Source organism: Polypterus senegalus, chromosome 3, assembly GCF_016835505.1.
Source record: "Polypterus senegalus isolate Bchr_013 chromosome 3, ASM1683550v1, whole genome shotgun sequence".
Taxonomy (NCBI): Eukaryota; Metazoa; Chordata; class Cladistia; order Polypteriformes; family Polypteridae; genus Polypterus; species Polypterus senegalus.
In genome coordinates this window covers 273,349,854-273,368,525 of record NC_053156.1, presented here as the reverse complement: position 1 = coordinate 273,368,525, position 18,672 = coordinate 273,349,854, and the positions used below count along the sequence as shown (strand labels likewise).

General features: G+C 43.7%; 1 protein-coding gene across 1 annotated transcript; it reads left to right on the top strand.

The window, feature by feature from the left end:
- Positions 1-14,980: 14,980 nt before the first annotated feature.
- Positions 14,981-15,937, top strand: LOC120526685 (olfactory receptor class A-like protein 1). The gene has a single exon (XM_039749842.1). It carries the CDS (start codon positions 14,981-14,983, stop codon positions 15,935-15,937), a length of 957 nt encoding a protein of 318 aa, XP_039605776.1.
- Positions 15,938-18,672: the final 2,735 nt, after the last annotated feature.

Genomic DNA, 18,672 nt, shown 5'->3' with positions numbered 1-18,672 from the left:
GGTCTCGGTAGACAGTAATCAAATAAACTCACTGGTTTGGAATAATAAAAAAGATGGGTGAAGAAGAATGGAAAAAATATGGTTAGAAAGCAAGACAAGTTATAAAATGGCTTAATTAGATCATTTTTATAAGGGAGCTACTCACTTGTATCACACTTTTTTTTTACAATGTAAAGGTTAAAATAACAAATCAAGAAAATATCCAAATCACTGAATATCCCATTAAATCCAGTTAAGTCAATCATTAAGAAATGGAAAGAGTATGGCACAGCTGTAAATCTGCCCAGGACTGGCCGTCTAAAAAACTGAGTGATCAGGCAAGAAGAAGACAAGTGAGGGAGGCCACAAGAGACCTCTGATAATACTGAAGGAGTTACATTCTACGGTGAGTTGGGCTGGAGAGACTGTACAGAAAACTACGGCAAAGAGAAGGTCAATGTTAAAAAAAAAATGCTCTTCCCGTCTCCACTAAAGTTTGCCAGAAGGCTCAAGAGAGACCCTGAAATCGCATGTTTGACCAGTGCATATTATGAAAAACACACCATCCCCACCATGAGGCATGGTGGTGGTAAACCTCTACTCTGTAGCAGGCCCTGGAAGGATACTGAGAGTCAAGGGTGAAATAAATCCTGGAGGAAAACCTGATGCAGTCTGCAAAAAAAAAGCCTTTACATTGGGAGCAGATTTGTTTTTCAGGAAAACAGCAGCCCCAAGCATAAAGCCAAAGCTACATAGTAATGGATTAAAAACAACAGTCTGAATGTCCTGGAGTGACCGAGTCAGGGTTCAGATATCAACAATTTAGAATTGTGCTCAAAACCCACTCCCATCCCCCACCCCCCTTGAACCGTCGCCTTATCGTGGTGGAGGGGTTTGCGTGTCTCAATGATCGTAGGAGCTCTGTTGTCCGGGGCTTTATGCCCCTGGTAGGGCCACCCAAGGCAAACTGGTCCTAGGTGAGGGATGAGACAAAGAGCAGTTCAACAAACTTCCAATGATGAACAAAAACTTTGGACGAAGTTTTCCCTGGAGCCAGGCCTGGAGGTGGGGCTCGATGGCAAGCACCTGGTGGCCGGGCCTGCACCCATGGGGCTCGGCTGGACATAGCCCGAAGAGGTAACGTGGGTCATCCTTCCCGTGGGTACACCACCTACAGTATGGGAGGGGCCAAGGAGGTCGGGTGCAGTGTGAGTGGGGTGGTGGCTGAAGGCGGGGACCTTGGCAGTCTGATCCTCGGCTACAGAAACTGGCTCTTGGGACGTGGAATGTCACCTCTCTGAAGGGGAAGAAGCCTGAGCTAGTGCATGATGTCGAGAGGTTCTGGCTAGATATAGTCGGACTCACCTCGACTCACAGCTTGGACTCTGGAACCAATCTCCTTGAGAGGGGCTGGACTCTTTAACACTCTGGAGTTGCCCCCGGTGAGAGGCGCCGAGCAGGTGTGGGCATACTTATTGCCCCCCGACTTGGAGCCTGTGCATTGGGGTTTACCCCGGTGGACGAGAGGGTGGCCTCCCTCCGCCTTCAGGTGGGGGGAAGGGTCCTGACTGTTGTTTGTGCGTATGTGCCGAACAGCAGTTTGGAGTATCCACCCTTTTTGGAGTCTCTGGAGGGGGTGCTAGAGGGCATACCTTCTGGGATTCCCTTGTTTGCTGGGAGACTTCAATGCTCACGGCAATGACAGTGAGAACAAGAAGGGCGTGATTGGGATGAATGCCCCCCCCCCAATCTGAACCCAAGCAGTGTTTTGTTATTGGACTTCTGTGCTCTTCACGGATTGTCCATAACGAACACCATGTTGAAGCATAGGGGTGTTCATATGTGCACTTGGCACCAGGACACCCTAGGCCTCAGGTCGATGATCGACTTTGTGGTCGGTCGCTGGACTTTCGCCATATGTCTTGGACACTCGGGTGAAGAGAGGGGCGGAGCTGTCAACTGATCACCACCTGGTGGTGAGTTGGCTTCGATGGTGGGGGAAGATGCCGGTCAGACCTGGTAGGCCCAAACGTGTTGTGAGGGTCTGCTGGGAACGGCTGGCAGAGTCCCCTGTCAGAAGTAGCTTCAACTCCCACCTCCGGCAGAACTTCAACCACGTGGGAGGTGGGGGACATTGAGTCCGAATGGGCTATGTTCTGTGCCTCTATTGTTGAGGCGGCTGACCGGAGCTGTGGCTGTAAGGTGGTCGGTGCCTGTCGTGGCAGCAATCCCCGAACCCATTGGTGGACACCGGTGGTGAGGAAAGCCGTCAAGCTGAAGAAGGAGTCCTATAGGACCTTTATGTCCTGTGGGTCTCTGGAGGCAGCTGATAGGTACCGGCAGGCCAAACAGATAACAGCTTCGGTGGTTGCTGAGGCAAAAACTCGGGCATGGGAGGAGTTTGGGGAGGCCATGGAGAACGACTTTCGGACGGCTTCGAGGAGATTCTGGTCCACCATCTGGCATCTCAGGAGGGGGAAGCAGTGCAGTGTCAACACCGTATATGGTAGGGATGGTGCGCTGCTGACCTCGACTCGGACGCTGTGGTCGGTGGGAGAGTACTTCGAAGACCTCCTCAATCCCACTAACATGCCTTCCAATGAGGAAGCAGAGCCTGGGGACTCTGAGGTGGTCTCTCCCATCTCTGGGACTGAAGTCACCGAGGTGGTCAAAAAACTCCTTGGTGGCAGGGCCCCGGGGGTGGATGAGATACGCCCGAGTTCCTCAAGGCTCTGGATGTTGTAGGACTGTCTTGGTTGACACGCCTCTGCAACATCGCATGGACATCGGGACAGTGCCTCTGGATTGGCAGACCGGGGTGGTGGTCCCCCTCTTTAAAAAGGGGGACCGGAGGGTGTGTTCCAACTACAGAGGGATCACACTCCTCAGGCTCCCTGGAAGTGTCTATTCGGGGGTTCTGGAGAGGAGGGTCCGTCAGATAGTCGAACTTCGGATTCAGGAGGAACAGTGTGGTTTTTGTCCTGGTCGTGGAACAGTGGACCAGCTCTACACCCTTAGCAGAATCCTGGAGAGTGCAAGGGAATTTGCCCAACCAGTATACATGTGTTTTATGGACTTGGAAAAGGCGTTTGACCGTGTCCCTCGGGGAATCGTGTGGGGGGTGCTCCGGGAGTATGGGGTACCGGACCCCCTGATAAGAGCTGTTCGGTCCCTGTACAACCGGTGTCAGAGCTTGGTCCGCATTGCTGGCAGTAAGTCAAGCCCAATTCCAGTGATAGTTGGACTCTGCCAGGGCTGCCCTTTGTCACCAATTCTGTTCAGAACTTTTATGGACAGAATTTCTAGCCGCAGCCAGCATGTTGAAGGGGTCCGGTTTGGTGGACTCAGGATTGGGTCACTGCTTTTTGCAGATGATGTTGTCCTTTTTGCTTCATCAGGCCATGATCTTCAGCTCTCTCTGGATCGGTTCGCAGCTGAGTGTGAAGCGGCTGGGATGAGAATCAGCACCTCCAAATCTGAGGCCATGGTCCTCAGCCCGAAAAGGGTGGAGTACCCTCTCAGGATTGTGGGAGAGATCCTGCCCCAAGTGGAGGAGTTCAAGTATCTCGGGGTCTTGTTCACGAGTGAGGGAAGAATGGACTGTGAGATCGACAGGAAGATCGGTGCAGTATCCGCAGTGATGCGGGCTCTGCATGGGTCTGTCGTGGTGAAAAAGGAGCTGAGCCATAAGGCATAGCTCTCAATTTACCAGTCGATCTACGTTCCTACCATTACCTATGGTCATGAGCTATGGGTAGTGACCGAAAGAACGAGATCACGAATACAAGCGGCTGAAATGAGTTTCCTGCACAGGGTGCCTGGGCTTTCCCTTAAAGATAGGGTGAGGAGCTCAGTCATCTGTGAGGGGCTCAGAGTAGAGCCGCTGCTCCTTCGCATCGAGAGGAGGCAGATGATGTGGCTTGGGCATCTGATCAGGATGCCTCCTGGACGCCTCCCTGACGAGGTGTTCCAGGCAAGTCCAACCGGGAGGAGGCCCCGGGGAAGACCAAGGACACGCTGGAGGGACTATGTCTCCCAGTTAGCCTGGGAACGCCTTGGGATTCTGCCGGAAGAGTTAGAAGAAGTGGCCGGGGAGAGGGAAGTCTGGGCATCTCTGCTCAAGCTGCTGCCCCCGCGACTCGACCTCGGATAAGCGGAAGAGGAAGGATGGATGGATGGATAGAGAATTGTGCCCTGGACTTGAAAAGAGGCTATTCACTCACAATCTCCATGCAGCATAACAGAGCTCAAGCAGCTTTACAAAAAGATTGGGCAAACTGTCAGTGCCCAATTGTGCAAAGCTGATAGAGAGAGATGGGCACACAGACTCAACGCTGTCATGGCTGTTATATTTTGTCACACACGTGTGTTTGGGAGACAACTAAAGGGCTTGAATAGATGTAATTCCATGTCGGGCCATGGGGTGGCAAAGTGTACTAATTCTCTCTCTCAATCCCTTGCAGACCATTCTCGGGAAATCCTGCCTGTTTCTGGGGCAGCCAATGATGCCACTTCAGGTTCTGGACCTGATGACATCACTTCCTTTACTGGCCTTTAAAGCCGCCATCTTACTTCCAGTATATCAGTTCTGTTTTGGACTCAGTTATGTGAACATGTCTGCTCATGCTAATCATTTTTGCAGCCAGGAAATATTATACGGGTGGCTGTCCCAAACCTTCGCAATGTCTTTTTGTCATTCTTGTGACAATTTATAATTCATTTATAACACTTTGTAGAGATCTGTTATCACTTTGACATTGAAGAGTCTTTGTTGATCAGTGTTAAAAATGCCAAAATAAATCCACTGTGATCTGGTTTTAGATTGCACAAAATGTTAAAACTTCCAAGGTGGTGAGTACTTTTTATGGGAAGTGTAGTTGCTGATCATGGCACCAGCGAGAGGTACCACACACTCTTCATTCAATTTTCTGTTGTCTCCCTGTCAACACCAGACACCATGTTTATAAATATTTTTGTTTTTATGAGCCAGCTATTCATGACAATATGGACCACCATAATGCTAACAGTGTTAGTCGTTTTAGTCCCTCTGAAATGTCATTGTAGTTTGGTGATGCTTGCTACTGTCACAGACGTGCGCATGGCAAACAGCTTACAGGCTCAAATAATGTTATTTCTCAGGAGTCCAACCTGCACATCACTCTTTGGTTTTTGGACCTACAACCTTATAAGCTTTCTGTCCTTTATTCTTGGGGTTCTCTACAGACCAGCGCTGATGCTCTTTCTCAGGTTCACAACCTCTCAGTTCAGGCTGCCTGACCCGACAGATCTGGGCTGGGGCAGTGGGGACGTGTGACACACTTGTGCATGGGAAATGGTTTACAGGCTCAAATAGTTTTAATTCTCAGCCAGACCAGGGGATTGGTGCTGTCATCTGATCCTTTCTCCTCTTGTCATTCTGCAGACCAGCCGAAGACTGTGCCTCTCGGTGACATAACCACAGCTCCAACCACTGATGACGTCACTTCCGGCATCATTTGATGATGTCACTTCCGGTTCCTAGACCCAATCTACCTGCCACATCAGTTCCTGTTCCGGCAACGCTAACTCTACTTTTTCCTCTAATCAGACATATTTATTGCCCAGATTCATCCTATTAGTTTGGTTTTGAACTCCATATTGTAGAGCTGTGTTTTCTTTATTTTGCTGATTTTGCAGTATGTGGGGTGGCCATCCCCAAACTTTTTTTCTGTTTGCTGCCCATTTTTTATTATACTATGCAATGATGGGAGATAGCAGACAACACTAAATAGAGTTTAATTGCCATGTCACAAATACATGCAATTTAGATAAACTGCAGATTCTATCCAGGCACACTGGAGGGTGTGTGTGAGAGGCAGCCTGATGTACTGTAAAAGAGCACAACAGAAAAGGAAAAGGTTTGGGGTTCCACCCTGTAAATTATTAACACTGTCTCAAAAACAAGAGGAGCATTGAGTAGTCTGAAATGACTGAGTCCAAGATGGGACCGACTGGGGAAAGCAAGTGGCTGCCTTTATAGGCGGTGAGAAGGAAGAGTAGGGTCCAATGGGGAACAGGATGGCGTGGTCTGGAGATGGAAGTGGAACTCAGTTGGGGTTTAAGAGGTATTTCCTTCTGGTGATCTGCAGAGGAGGAAAAAAAGAAATTTGTGTGCTTTGTCAACCCCTGATCCAACGTTTTACTCTTAGTTAAGCCCATTGACTGCCTTCCATGGACACGTGTGTGTGACTGTATTGACAGCCCTTCCAGAGTTGGTTCCTACCTTTCACAGAATGCTGCTTTCCCCACATCCCCATTTTGTACAAAGAAGATTTGAAAATGTTATGTTACGCCTTTATAGCCTATGGCAGAACTATTAAAAAAATACAAAACATCATCTATATATATGGACCCTGTGATCATCAGAGGTGACTGTGTGCAGAGGGTGCAGACCTTTAAATATCTGGGAGTGCAGTTGGATGACAAATTGGACTGGACTGGCAATACTGATGCTCTATGTAAGAAAGCTCAGAGCAGACTATACTTTCTGAGAAGGTTGGCATCCTTCAACATCTGCAGTAAGATGCTGCAGATGTTCTACCAGACGGTTGTGGCGAGTACCCTCTTCTACGCGGTGGTGTGCTGGGGTGGCAGCATAAAGATGAAAGACGCCTCACGCCTGGACAAACTTGTTAAGAAGGCAGGCTCCATTGTAGGATTAAAGTTGGACAGTTTAACATCTGTGGCAGAGCAACGGGCACTAAGCAAACTCCTGTCAATCATGAAGAATCCACTGCATCCACTTAACAGTGTCATCTCCAGGCAGAGGAGTAGCTTCAGTGACAGACTTTTGTCACTGTCCTGTTCCACTGACAGACTGAGGAGATCGTTCCTCCCCCACACTATGCGACTCTTCAATTCCACCCGGGGGAGTAAATGCTAACATTAATTTTATTTTAATTCTTTTCATTTTTATTAGTATTTAATTTAATATTGTTTCTTTGTATCAGTATACTGCTGCTGGATTATGTGAATTTCCCCTTGGGATTAATAAAGTATCTATCTATCTATCTATCTATCTATATATAATTCACTAAGGCAAGACAACCATGAAAAGCACGCCGGAAGGGGTGTGGATTCACTAAGCCGCCGACAAGTGAGACACCTATGGCGCACACAGGAAGGAGCCACGCCCACCAACTCCAAGACCATTGGATACGACAACAACTCGCAGGGCCACGCCCACCAACTCGGACGCGACGACACAGAAAAAATGGCGTCATTTATGTTCGTCTGTCGTAGAGGCCGCATGCAGTGCAGGTCAGGTTAATGTCATGTACCTCCGAGCTACGTTGACTGTTCATAGAGGCATGTTTCTCACGGAGGTGAATCGCCATATGCAGTGTGTGAAACGGTTTGCGAGGGGTATCCCATGGGATCCTTAAAACAATCCTTTAAAACTGAGGTTAAAGCACAATGAAGGAATCAGTCTTTAAAAACCCTGTGCCTCTGTCTCTGTTTCATTACTGTCTCAACTGCTTCACCAATGCAGGCCCTGCAACAGTCGAGACGCTCTGTCAGCAGCTGACCTTCTCTGTGCCTGACCGGTTCACACAGAGGCAGCGCAAGAGAAAGCCGCACCAGAGACAGACAGAGGCACACACACAGGCAGCTGGTGGGCGGCTCTCCGTGAGTTTCTCTTGCGACCGGGCACATGAGCAGGCAGTGTGTATGCTTCGAGTGCGAGGGTGGACGCCACAGGACCATCTAGGAAAAATCATGTCGCGGATGTGATTCGCTGTATGCAGTGTGTAAAACAGTTTGTTTGTTGCAGATGTGAATCGCTGTATGCGGCATGTAAAACAGTTTGCGAGGGGTGTCTCTGTGTCTTTCCAGAAGTGTTCAACCATCAATAAATAATTATGCGCCGTTTGTTATGCCGCGGGTTCACTATTGTGTTGTATTTTGCTCTCTCCAGAGTTCCATCTTTTCATTCACTTACTGTTGTATTCTCACACTAACCTGTTTTAGACAACTGTGTCTTTCCAGAAGTGTTTACCATTCAATAAATAATTATGCATGAGATTGAGCATGTGTCTAGGCGTGGGTAAGCCGTTGAACCCCATTCGGCTGCAAACCGTGGAATTGCCACTAAGTGCGACTCATACGCTCCCACTGTTTTCGTCCCTACCCTTTGTACACACCCCCCTCCCACACGTTGACTGTTAATAGAGGCATGTTTCTCGCGGAGGTGAATCGCCATATGCAGCGTGTAAAACTGTTTGCGAGGGGTATCCCATGGGATCATTAAAACGTTCCTTTACAACTGAGGTTAAAACACAATGAAGTGAGCAGTCTTTAAAAAACGAGTTTTCGGTTACGACACACGACCGCGTGCAGCATAGCAAAGTGTTGTACACGCTACATACAGCAATTCGCATCCGCGACAAACATGCATCTTCTTAGATGCTCCTGCACTTTGTACACACCCCTCCCACCTCGCTCACCGCTGAGACGATTGTGTGTTGGTTCGTTCCGTGCATTGTTACAATGTTGCTTTTCTTGCTGATTTATTACATTACCGATTTTGGAAATGTTAAATTTTCTCCCTGTGCTTAAAAATTATTAAAAAACTGGCCTGATTATGCGGTGTATGGTACGCCGCGGATTGGCTAGTCTTATATATTCTGAAGAAAGTTTTCAGTGCCCTTTGTGCCTAAGCATAGTTGACATTCCATTTTGGTTTGTTTCTTGCCTTGCACCAGATGATGTCAGGTTAGCTCATCATGACTTTGAAGTAAAGAGGATGACAAAATGAATGGAAGGGTAGCCTAAATTAAGAAGAGCTTCTACAGTCCCCACAGAAAATGGCTTCTTTACACAGCCTACAGGTGGGCCAAAGCACTTTCTACATCAGTTGCAAAATGCATATTTTTCAGTACACCTACCACAAAAAGTGATCACTAACTATCTCTTCTATCCTCTTCACAGAACAAAGGACGTGCCCTGGGATGGGCTGTAACATCAGTTTTGGTGTGTTTTCAGAGGACCCATCTCTTCCTTCCTGGGAGCTATTTAAACAACAATGATGCTAGAAGTTGCCACCCATTTGGACCACGCTAACCTAGAGAGCAGAAGTCAGTGAAAGAGAAGCTTCTTTATGCCAAGAGCATGTTTATGGTATGCAATAGAAAATCACCATGGGCACAACATTCTGGATTCAAGCCCAGCTGCCTAACCATTGTGCCAATTAAAAGGTCAAATACTTAAACACTGAAAGCTTGAAGTTAACATTGTGCACCCTACCTGAGTTAAACTAAGAAAGGTTTTTTTTTTTTTCTTCCCCAAATGTAATACATATGCAGTATGTATGTGAGTGTACCCTAGGATGGACTGGTACATTGGGTTGGTTACTTCTTTGAGCCCAGTGTAGCCAGGATAGGCTTGAGCCTTCTAAATTCCTATATATAGGATTAAAAGGAATATAGAAATTGATAGAATTTTTAAATAATAATAATAATTATGAATATTTTAAATTGAAACATTTAGTTAATGCAGACTAATGGATTCCCTCTAAAAGCTTCTACTAAGAGGAAATACAGTGTGGTTAATCTAGAGGATAACAGGGAGAACCTGCATTGGTGTCTGACCTGCCTCTCGTGCTGTCTCTGTGCACATCTTCCTTAGGGTATAACAATGATACCACCCTTGCTCACACAATCCCCTCTGGAGACGATGAGTCTATAACTACTGTAGAGGTACACAACAGCAGTGGACCATTCAAGATGTTCACAACATAGGAGAAGCACTGGGAACGTCAAGCTACTGTGGTGCTTTTTTTGGAATTGAATTCCTTATTTTAGAATTGGCAGTCAAAGGTAAGCCGCATTGTGCTATTTCATTGAGTTATTTTCTCTTCTATTATGGTTGTTATCCTGGTTGTGAATTGCTGCACTACTGGAACTCAAATATATAATTAGCTGCTATGGAGCAGGTTGGCAGCAGATGGGAAATTACTTTTCAATCACATAGTTTAGATTTTTATAGCATTTTTTTTTCCTGTTCAGTTCAATCAGGAATAATGGAGGTTACAAAGCTGTTGCTGTTGTTTGCTTTTAAAGCAGGAAGGTCATTCACTTAGTGTGTTGAACCATAAATTACATGGATGCCTTTTCACTTGCAAACCTACTCTGAGTAAGTCACTTGATGCAGTCATAGAAAAAATACACAAACAACCGAAACATGTAGGAGTCTTTGGGTAAAGCTGTATGTCATATAAACTGTTCAAGAATCACATCCTTTTATTTTGGATGTGCCCAATACTTTGCTCAAAACTGTTCACTGAATTTACCCATTTTCAAGAACACTAGTGAAAACAAATGCTTAATTTGCAGTGAAACTTTGAGTTTCGCTTTGCAAGACATTTTGGAGAACAAAATGCGTTTGTCACAAGCAAAATCAGCACCAATAGCACATTGATTTTCTTCTGATCTGCAACACTTTCTCCGCATGCAGAAGCATGGCACAGTTTATTATGGGACTACCTGGACAGCAAATACCTGCAAGCATATAGCCGCTGCTAAACTCCATTGCCTGGGGGTGTGGCTACCAGCGGTTGGCTCATGGGAAAATGAGGGCAGATGGTGTTAACACATGTTGTTACCTCTGCCCCTGAATGGGTTATATGAGACAGGCAGGAAGTGCGATGACATTGCATGAAGCCACACTGAAGGAGCTGTCAAACTTCAGAGTGATAACTGAAGGGTAGCCATTTATGAGGCACAAGCAAAGACAGAGCGGTTTTGGGTGGGGAATAGCCCTTAAATGAAATTTTGAATTAGTGAATTTTACATTTTGCAATTGTGAAATCACATGTAAAGATAATTTTATGGGCAATTTCACAAATACAAAATACTGTTTCAAAATGCTGTTTCACTCATCATTACCTGTCCCAAAGTTCATCAAGTGTGATGTTAAAAAAAGAAATAAAACCAAACTTTGGATTTCAGTGAGGTAAAGCCATAAAACCAGACCACTGTTATTGAATTAAGACGTCGATCTATCACTGTCATGGCAGCATGGACTGATGACTTGTTTCATGCTGTCCAGGCATGCTAATGAAAATTTAACTGTACTTTGTATACATGACAATACTACAACAATGATGAATATTACTATTACATACGCATGTGTTTAGATTCCGCGCCTGTGTGATGCAGTGAGGTTTAAGACACTGCTAATGCCTGCAACATGAATTTCTTTTTCCTTGGTGTTATTTTCTAATTACAATATGTTACTTTTATTATCCAAGCTATAATATCTTAGCTGTGTTTACGGGCTTATCTATCCATCCATTATCCAACATGCTATATCCGAACTACAGGGTCATGGAGGTCTGCTGGAGCCAAACCCAGCCAACACAGGGTGCAAGGCAGGTAACAAACCCCAGGCAGGGCGCCAGCCCACCGCAGGGCACACACACACCCACCAACACACCAAGCAAACACTAGGGACAATTTAGAATCGCCAATGCACTTAACCTGCATGTCTTTGGACTGTGGTAGGAAATCAGAGCACCAGGAGGAAACCCACGCAGACACGGGGAGAACATGCTAACTCCATGCAGGGAGGACCTGGGAAGCGAAGCCTGGTCCCCTAACTGTGAGACAGCAGCTCTTTAGGGGGTTACAGTTTGTTATAATTTTATGTTTCTTGAATTTAAATTTTTCCTCTTGGAGACAAATATATTATCTATCTATCTATCTATCTATCTATCTATCTATCTATCTATCTATCTATCTATCTATCTATCTATCTATCTATCTATCTATCTATCTATCTATCTATCTGTTATATAGTGCCTTTCATTTCTATCTATCTATCTATCTATCTATCTATCTATCTATCTATCTATCTATCTATCTATCTATCTATCTATCTATCTATCTATCTATCTATCTATCTATCTATCTGTTATCCTGCCTACTATACTATAATTATCTATCTATCTATCTATCTATCTATCTATCTATCTATCTATCTACCTATCTATCTATCTGTCTGTTATATAAGGGGGAAATGCTTTTCCTTCGCACAGTACAATAAGCACATAATGCATGTTGACTGTGCAGCTGACATTTTAACCGTCTCATACAACAGAGCAATCGCATTTTCATGGAACTGAATTAATTAAAGTACAGCTTTTTTGGTGGGGTTGAATTCTTGTTCTGTTAGGTTTTGTTTATTCTGTGTTTTCTCTTTTTTTAATGTTCTGGATTTTTTATTTCTCAAGACTGATTTTGCAAATTTGCTTGATTGTACACAATATTACTTTCTTGAAATAAAATTAAATAATTAAAAAAATGACATTTTAAGGGGAAAATATCAAGTTATTTATCAAAAGTTATTTGACTTGTTCAAAGTCATTCACTTTAATCAACTACAGTCCCGCGTGGACTGGCAGCCTACACAGGTTTCTCGGCTGCATAACAAGTGATTGATTTCCTTCAGAGCAACAAGAAAAGGCTGATAGGTGGAGGATCTCGGTGATGTTATAGGGGGAAGACCAGCTATCACTTCTATATGAATTTAAACTCTCAAACTGACAAGATGGCAGGCAGGCATTGAAAATGAGAGTTTCCTGTCAATAGATGGCCACATATTCCAGCAATAATCCTGTATGCATTACAAAATTAAGCCTCTGCTCTTTTTTCTGGGATAAAATGTATCTTCTGATAAAAAAGAAGAGATGGTAGTTCTGAAGAGGGTAGAGTACATCCCACCACAGTAGCATGAGCCATTCTTACTGTCATTCATACGAATGTGTGACCTATTACAAGTTAGAATTACATGTGAGGGTTCTTTGAAACGTTGGTAGGCTGAGGATTTGAGACGTCTGACTGTCCCGTTGGTATAAAAACAGGAGATCGAATGGGAAACAAACAAACAGTGCCTGTCAGCTGAGATGCTGACATTTGAACAGGCATATACAATAGAGTCATGTCATTTTAATAGAACAGAACATTAGCTTTATTGTTAGTGTGTACTGGCATTCCAAAATGAATGGGATGGAGCTGACAGAGTTAGGCAGGTTTGAGGTATCCTGTGAACAGTTTCCAATTATTTACACAAAGTTAAGATGAGCTCCTGATGTGGAGCTGCCTAGTTAAATAAGATGGTGATCGTGGCATCACCCGCTGGCGTATTGACAAACAAGCTGAACAATTACAGCTGTGTCTTCAGCAATGAACTCGATGAAGAAAGTGTCCAGTGATGTAGCTAACACACAATATTAAAGAACACAGTAATATAAATTAAATATAATGAACAAATTAGCAAATGTAAAATAAGAAAAAGTAATGGTGGAACTCTCAAATGAGTTCCATCCTTCCATCCCGCTATATCCTAATTACAGGGTCACGGGGGTCTGCTGGAGCAAATCCCAGCCAACACAGAGCACAAGGCAGGAAACAAACCCCGGGCAGGGCGCCAGCCCACCACAGGGCACACACACTAGGGACAATTTTAGGATCGCCAATGCACCTAACCTGCATGTCTTTGGACTGCAGAAGGAAGCCCACGCAGACACGGGGAGAACATGCAAACTCCACGCAGGGAAGCGAACCCGGGTCTCCTAACTGCAAGGCAGCAGCGCTACCCACTGCTACACCATGCCACCCCTCAAATGAATTAACTCTTTGAATGCATACTTTATTCTATTATTATCATTATATTTGTTTGTTTGTTTGTTTGTTTTTCATGTGCTTTAAAATGTGACTTTCCATTAACTTCTGTGATCTAAAATTTTCACAACGTCATGACACTTTGGGGCTCTAGCTATCTGTCATGATGGGTGTGATCAAGGAACCCGTTTTGTGATGTTACAATGGACATCTTGCTTGAAAGTGTCATGAGGTTGAAACAACATTTTGGTTTGTGAACTTGTACATTCATGCCTTTTTCTACTGTAATATCTTTATCAATATTAAAATTAGGTCATCCCAAAAGATTTTTCAGTGGGCTTTGATTGTGGGCACCACCAATTTCCACTTGTTTCGTCTGACCATGGCCGCACTGTTTATAACAATGCCTGTTTCTGGTCACATGATCAACCATGTGGTGTCACATGACATAATCACGGGCACTCTATTTACGATGGCAACACAGTAGCAATGCTATCCTAGCTTTTGGATATACAGTATCTTAGACCACTAGCTTTCTTAAAAGGCTCCCTGATTACACCGTCGGCTCTGACTTAGCACTTTGTTTCTTGACTTTAGATTTTTAGATTATATTTTTGGTTTTATTCACTAGAATTTTTGACCTCTGGTATTCAACCTTTTTTTCCTGTCCATGACCAAGTCTCTGTTTTCCTCCATTAACCTCTTTTGAGTTGGACCCGAGCGTTACTTGGGCTGTAAAAACAGTGCTAAAAGTGTTAGTCCTAAGCATCATTCGGGCAACTGTATAGACGTGTCCCGTGTAAGCAATAGTCTCTGGGATTACTCAGACAAGGAGTATATGAAGCTTGCTTCCCTTCAAAATCAGAGCAATTTCCAGAACTGCTATCAGTTCAGAACTGGCAGAAACCACTGGAACCCGCACACTTGCGGACCTAGTCTGTATTAAGCGGGTTAGAAAATGACATGACGTGACTCATAAAAATACACTTTCTACACTCAGACGTCTGCTTACTAAATTAAAATGGTAAAGCTGCTTCTCCTCATTTTAAATGGCTTCTACAAGCTTGAACAGATGTCAGTTCCATACCAGATGATCACTAAGCATTATAAAAACCTGCCATATGTCCATATGCCAATTAAAATTTCATTTATTGCTAGATATATTGATTATATTTGCTTAATAAAAATGCAAAGCAAACACTCTTCTGATCAGTTTATTCCTTAACATTTTGCTCATTAAATAAAAACAAAAACTGACCATGTGATACTAATGAGGTCTTTTTCTTTGTAACTGAACACAGCTTCTCATTTCCAGACAATTCTTGGCAGAGGAAGTCTTCATGGACACCAGGGCAATTGTCAAGGCTACAGGTTTCCTTGTGCTAACGGTCATCAGCATCCCATCCAATCTGTTTATCTGCTGCGCTTTCCTGCACACTCGGCTCACTGAGGCCAAGCTTACGCCAGCAGACATCATCCTGTGCCACCTGGCTTTTGCCAACTTGATGTCAGCTGTTACCCGCAGTTTCCCGCAGATGCTGACGGCGTTTGGCTGCCAGAACTTATTTGATGATTTCGGCTGTAAACTGTTTGTCTACGGCTTCCGTGTTTTCCGCGGCCTTTCGATAAAGCTCACTTGTTTACTGAGCACCTACCAAGCTGTGCTCGTCTCACCTGCCACATCCAAGCTTAACTCACTAAAACTTTATATTCCGAAGTACCTGTGGCACATTTTTATTAGCCTCTATGTGTTTTGCTTCATAACCAGCGTCCATCCAATTCTTTACTCCTCATCAAAACCCTTTAATAACACAATTCCTCCCTTCAGTTTCAATCATGAGTTTTGTTATGTCATATATCCAGATTATACTGCCTTCATTTCTATTGGCTTGTCTCATTTTTTCAAGGACTTTGCCTTCATAGCAACAATGGCAGGCATGAGCGGTTATATCCTGATTCTTCTCTACCGGCATGGTAAAAGAGTGAAGAGCCTCCGAAGCTCAGACCACGGAAACTCAGGATCAAGGGCAGAGAGTAAGGCCTCCCGTGCAGTGGTCACTTTGGTTATCCTTTACACTGTCTTCTTTGGGGTGGACAATGCCATTTGGCTCTATTCCCTGACCATTGTTAGAGTGGCACCCCTTATTTCTGACATCCGAGTTTTCTTTTCCATTCTCTACACATCTGTGTGTCCAGTTGTGGTCATCGTCACCAACCCCAAAGTGAAGGCAAAGCTGAAAATAAGCAGGCTTAAGAAGCTCCCACCTTCCACAGATACCAGCTCTTCTAGCTTATAGCCGACATCCTTAACTGTCTTGTACTAAACAAAGTAGGAAGCATACAGTAGTGATGAAGCCCCCTCATGTCTGAAGATGCTCGCTTTAAAGAGGTATGTAGAGCTGTTGAACATGTCCTGTTACAATTTACTGCTGGAACCCAACACATTTGGGACAATGAACATATTGATCCAAGGATAATATTCTTTGTAGAGCAACCAGAGAACTTTAAAATGACAATTTTCATTACAACAATTGACAAAAATAAAATAAGAGGAAGTCTACATTTCAATTTACAATAAGATGTGCTTATTTCAAATGTTGCTCTGTAATGGACTGGTGCACCTATTCACGTTTAGATCTTGTTAAAGGTAATGGGTCATAGAAAAATGGATTTGTAACTTGCTCTATGCTAAGGAAAAAAATCAAAGACAAATGGGAACGGCAGGGTGGAAATCAAAGCAGTGGTGTTCATTTTATAGAGCACCTTTTGTAGCAGCCATTATTGCAAAGCATTTAACAAACTAAATCATCTAGGAAGAATTCAGGCCATTTTAGCACCACAAATACAACTGCTGCTCTGGCAATGTGATTCACTGCCCCATTATGTTAAAAGTGGATGTATAATTAAATAAATTTGTAACAGTCAGTGTAATCCAAAGAACGGAAATCAATACAGCTGATTAAAAAATGAAAAAGAATGAGGAATGGTGTGTTCTTAAAACAAAGCACAGTGATGAAATATTACCAGTGCTGATGTCCAAATCTTGGCCTATAACAGTAGACAAAGAAAAATGACACAAAGCAAGTATGTAGCCCACTGAGGACATCTCTAAGGAGGAGTTTGGACAAGAAGTAGCCAACTGAGGAGGCTACATACAGGAAAAGCCGTAGGACCAGATGGAGTCAGTTCTCAAGTTCTTAAGGCTTTGCTGACCACCTTTGTGGTGTCCTCTGCTACCTGTTCAGTCTGTCACTGAGGCTCCAGAAAGTGCCACTGCTGCAAAAAACATTCTGTATTGTTGGTCCTTATACTCCACATCATGAAAACTTTGAAAAGTTTGGTTCAGGACTATAAAAGACCCCTTATGAAAGACCACTTGGATCCACATCTATCTACCTATCAGAAAAAGACTGGAGTGGAGGATGCAATTATCTTTCTGCACCACAAGGCTTATTCCCATCTGGACAAAGATGGCAGCGCTGAAGATTATATTTTGGCATTTCTCCAGTGCATTCAATACCATCCAGCCATTCCTGTTGAGAGGTAATCTGCAAGTTGATGAGCCTATGGAATCCTGGGTAATGGACAATATGTCTACTAGTCTGCAGCTTGTGAGGCTTAAGGTCTGTATCTCTGATATGGATGTAAGCAGCATTGGAGAACCATAAGGCACAGTCCTCTGACCTCTTTCTATTAACCCTGTATACCTTGGACTATAAATGTAACACCAGGTTATGCCAGTTGCAGTTATTCTCAGGTGATTCTGCACTTATCAGGCTTACTGAGACAGAGTTAGGGGGTCAGGTGGTGAACTTTGAGAAACAAAGGGAATTGTCTGCAACTTAACATCTGAAAACCAAAGCAGATTGCAGACTGTAAAATGACCAGGTACAGGAGTGTGCCTTGGTGCTCAGTACAAGATTGGTTCCCTTGGCACATCAATACTGTCTGGTTGTGCATCACTACACCCTGAACTGGTTTAGAAATTGGATAAAAGGATTTTTTTTACATAATGTGGCCCCTTAGCGGCAAAGATGTTAAACTGTAAACCGGTGGCTGCCAGACTCAGTCCTGGTGCCAATATATGGATGCTGGTTTTTGATCCAACCATTTTCACAATCAGTGAGTCTTTTTTACCTTTAAATGATGTCATTATTTAATTTTCTGCTTTGTCCTTCTCATTTTGCACTCTGAAATGTATAGCTATGTGAGATTTACATTTATAAGAAAATGTATTTTTTGCTGTACCTCTCAATGTTTAATTCTGTTTTGTCACTTTCTTTGGTATTGTATTCTAAATATTAATGACAAGCAAAACAGACATAAATGCAAATAACACAGAATGCCAAGGGGCTGCTATACTAAACAATAGCTTAAATAACCAGAGGAATTAAAAAGAACAAAATATTAAAACACGGAAAGAATGATTTTTTACACAAAACTTCTTGATTTTCTCTGTAAATATTTAGTACAGCTAGTTTGTCATTTCTGGACTGATACCAAAAAACAAACTGGGAAGTGACAGCTTGCATTAATTAAGGTTGGAGCTGGCTGGGACCTCCTGAACTGAACTCGAGGAGCACTGCTGTGACCCATAAGGAGGTTTGTGCAATTCCCACCAATCACTCACAGTATAACTTGTATATAATAAGAAATGTTAAGACGATTGTTCCATTCTTACTTTTTCCTAGATTATGTTCATTTTGAAAATAGAATGGCCTAACGCTTGAGGTGCTGGAGTATAAAGTAAAGGATTTCTTGTTCAAACTCCCACCTCATATTCATTGTCTGGCCATGAGTGAGTCAAAACTACAAATGATCCAAATGTGGAAAAAATGACAACAGCAAAAAAAAAAAAAAATAATGTCTTCTCATATATTATACTCCAGGGATCACATGGTATGTCCATCATGTGCCTGCTTTACTTTTTAATGTTTTGTTTCTGACTTGCCTGAACAGACAAGATCTGCACAAGGGGTCTTCTTCTTTGATCAGGTTATGGATGTGTTGAGTCATGGGATTAAAGACCAAT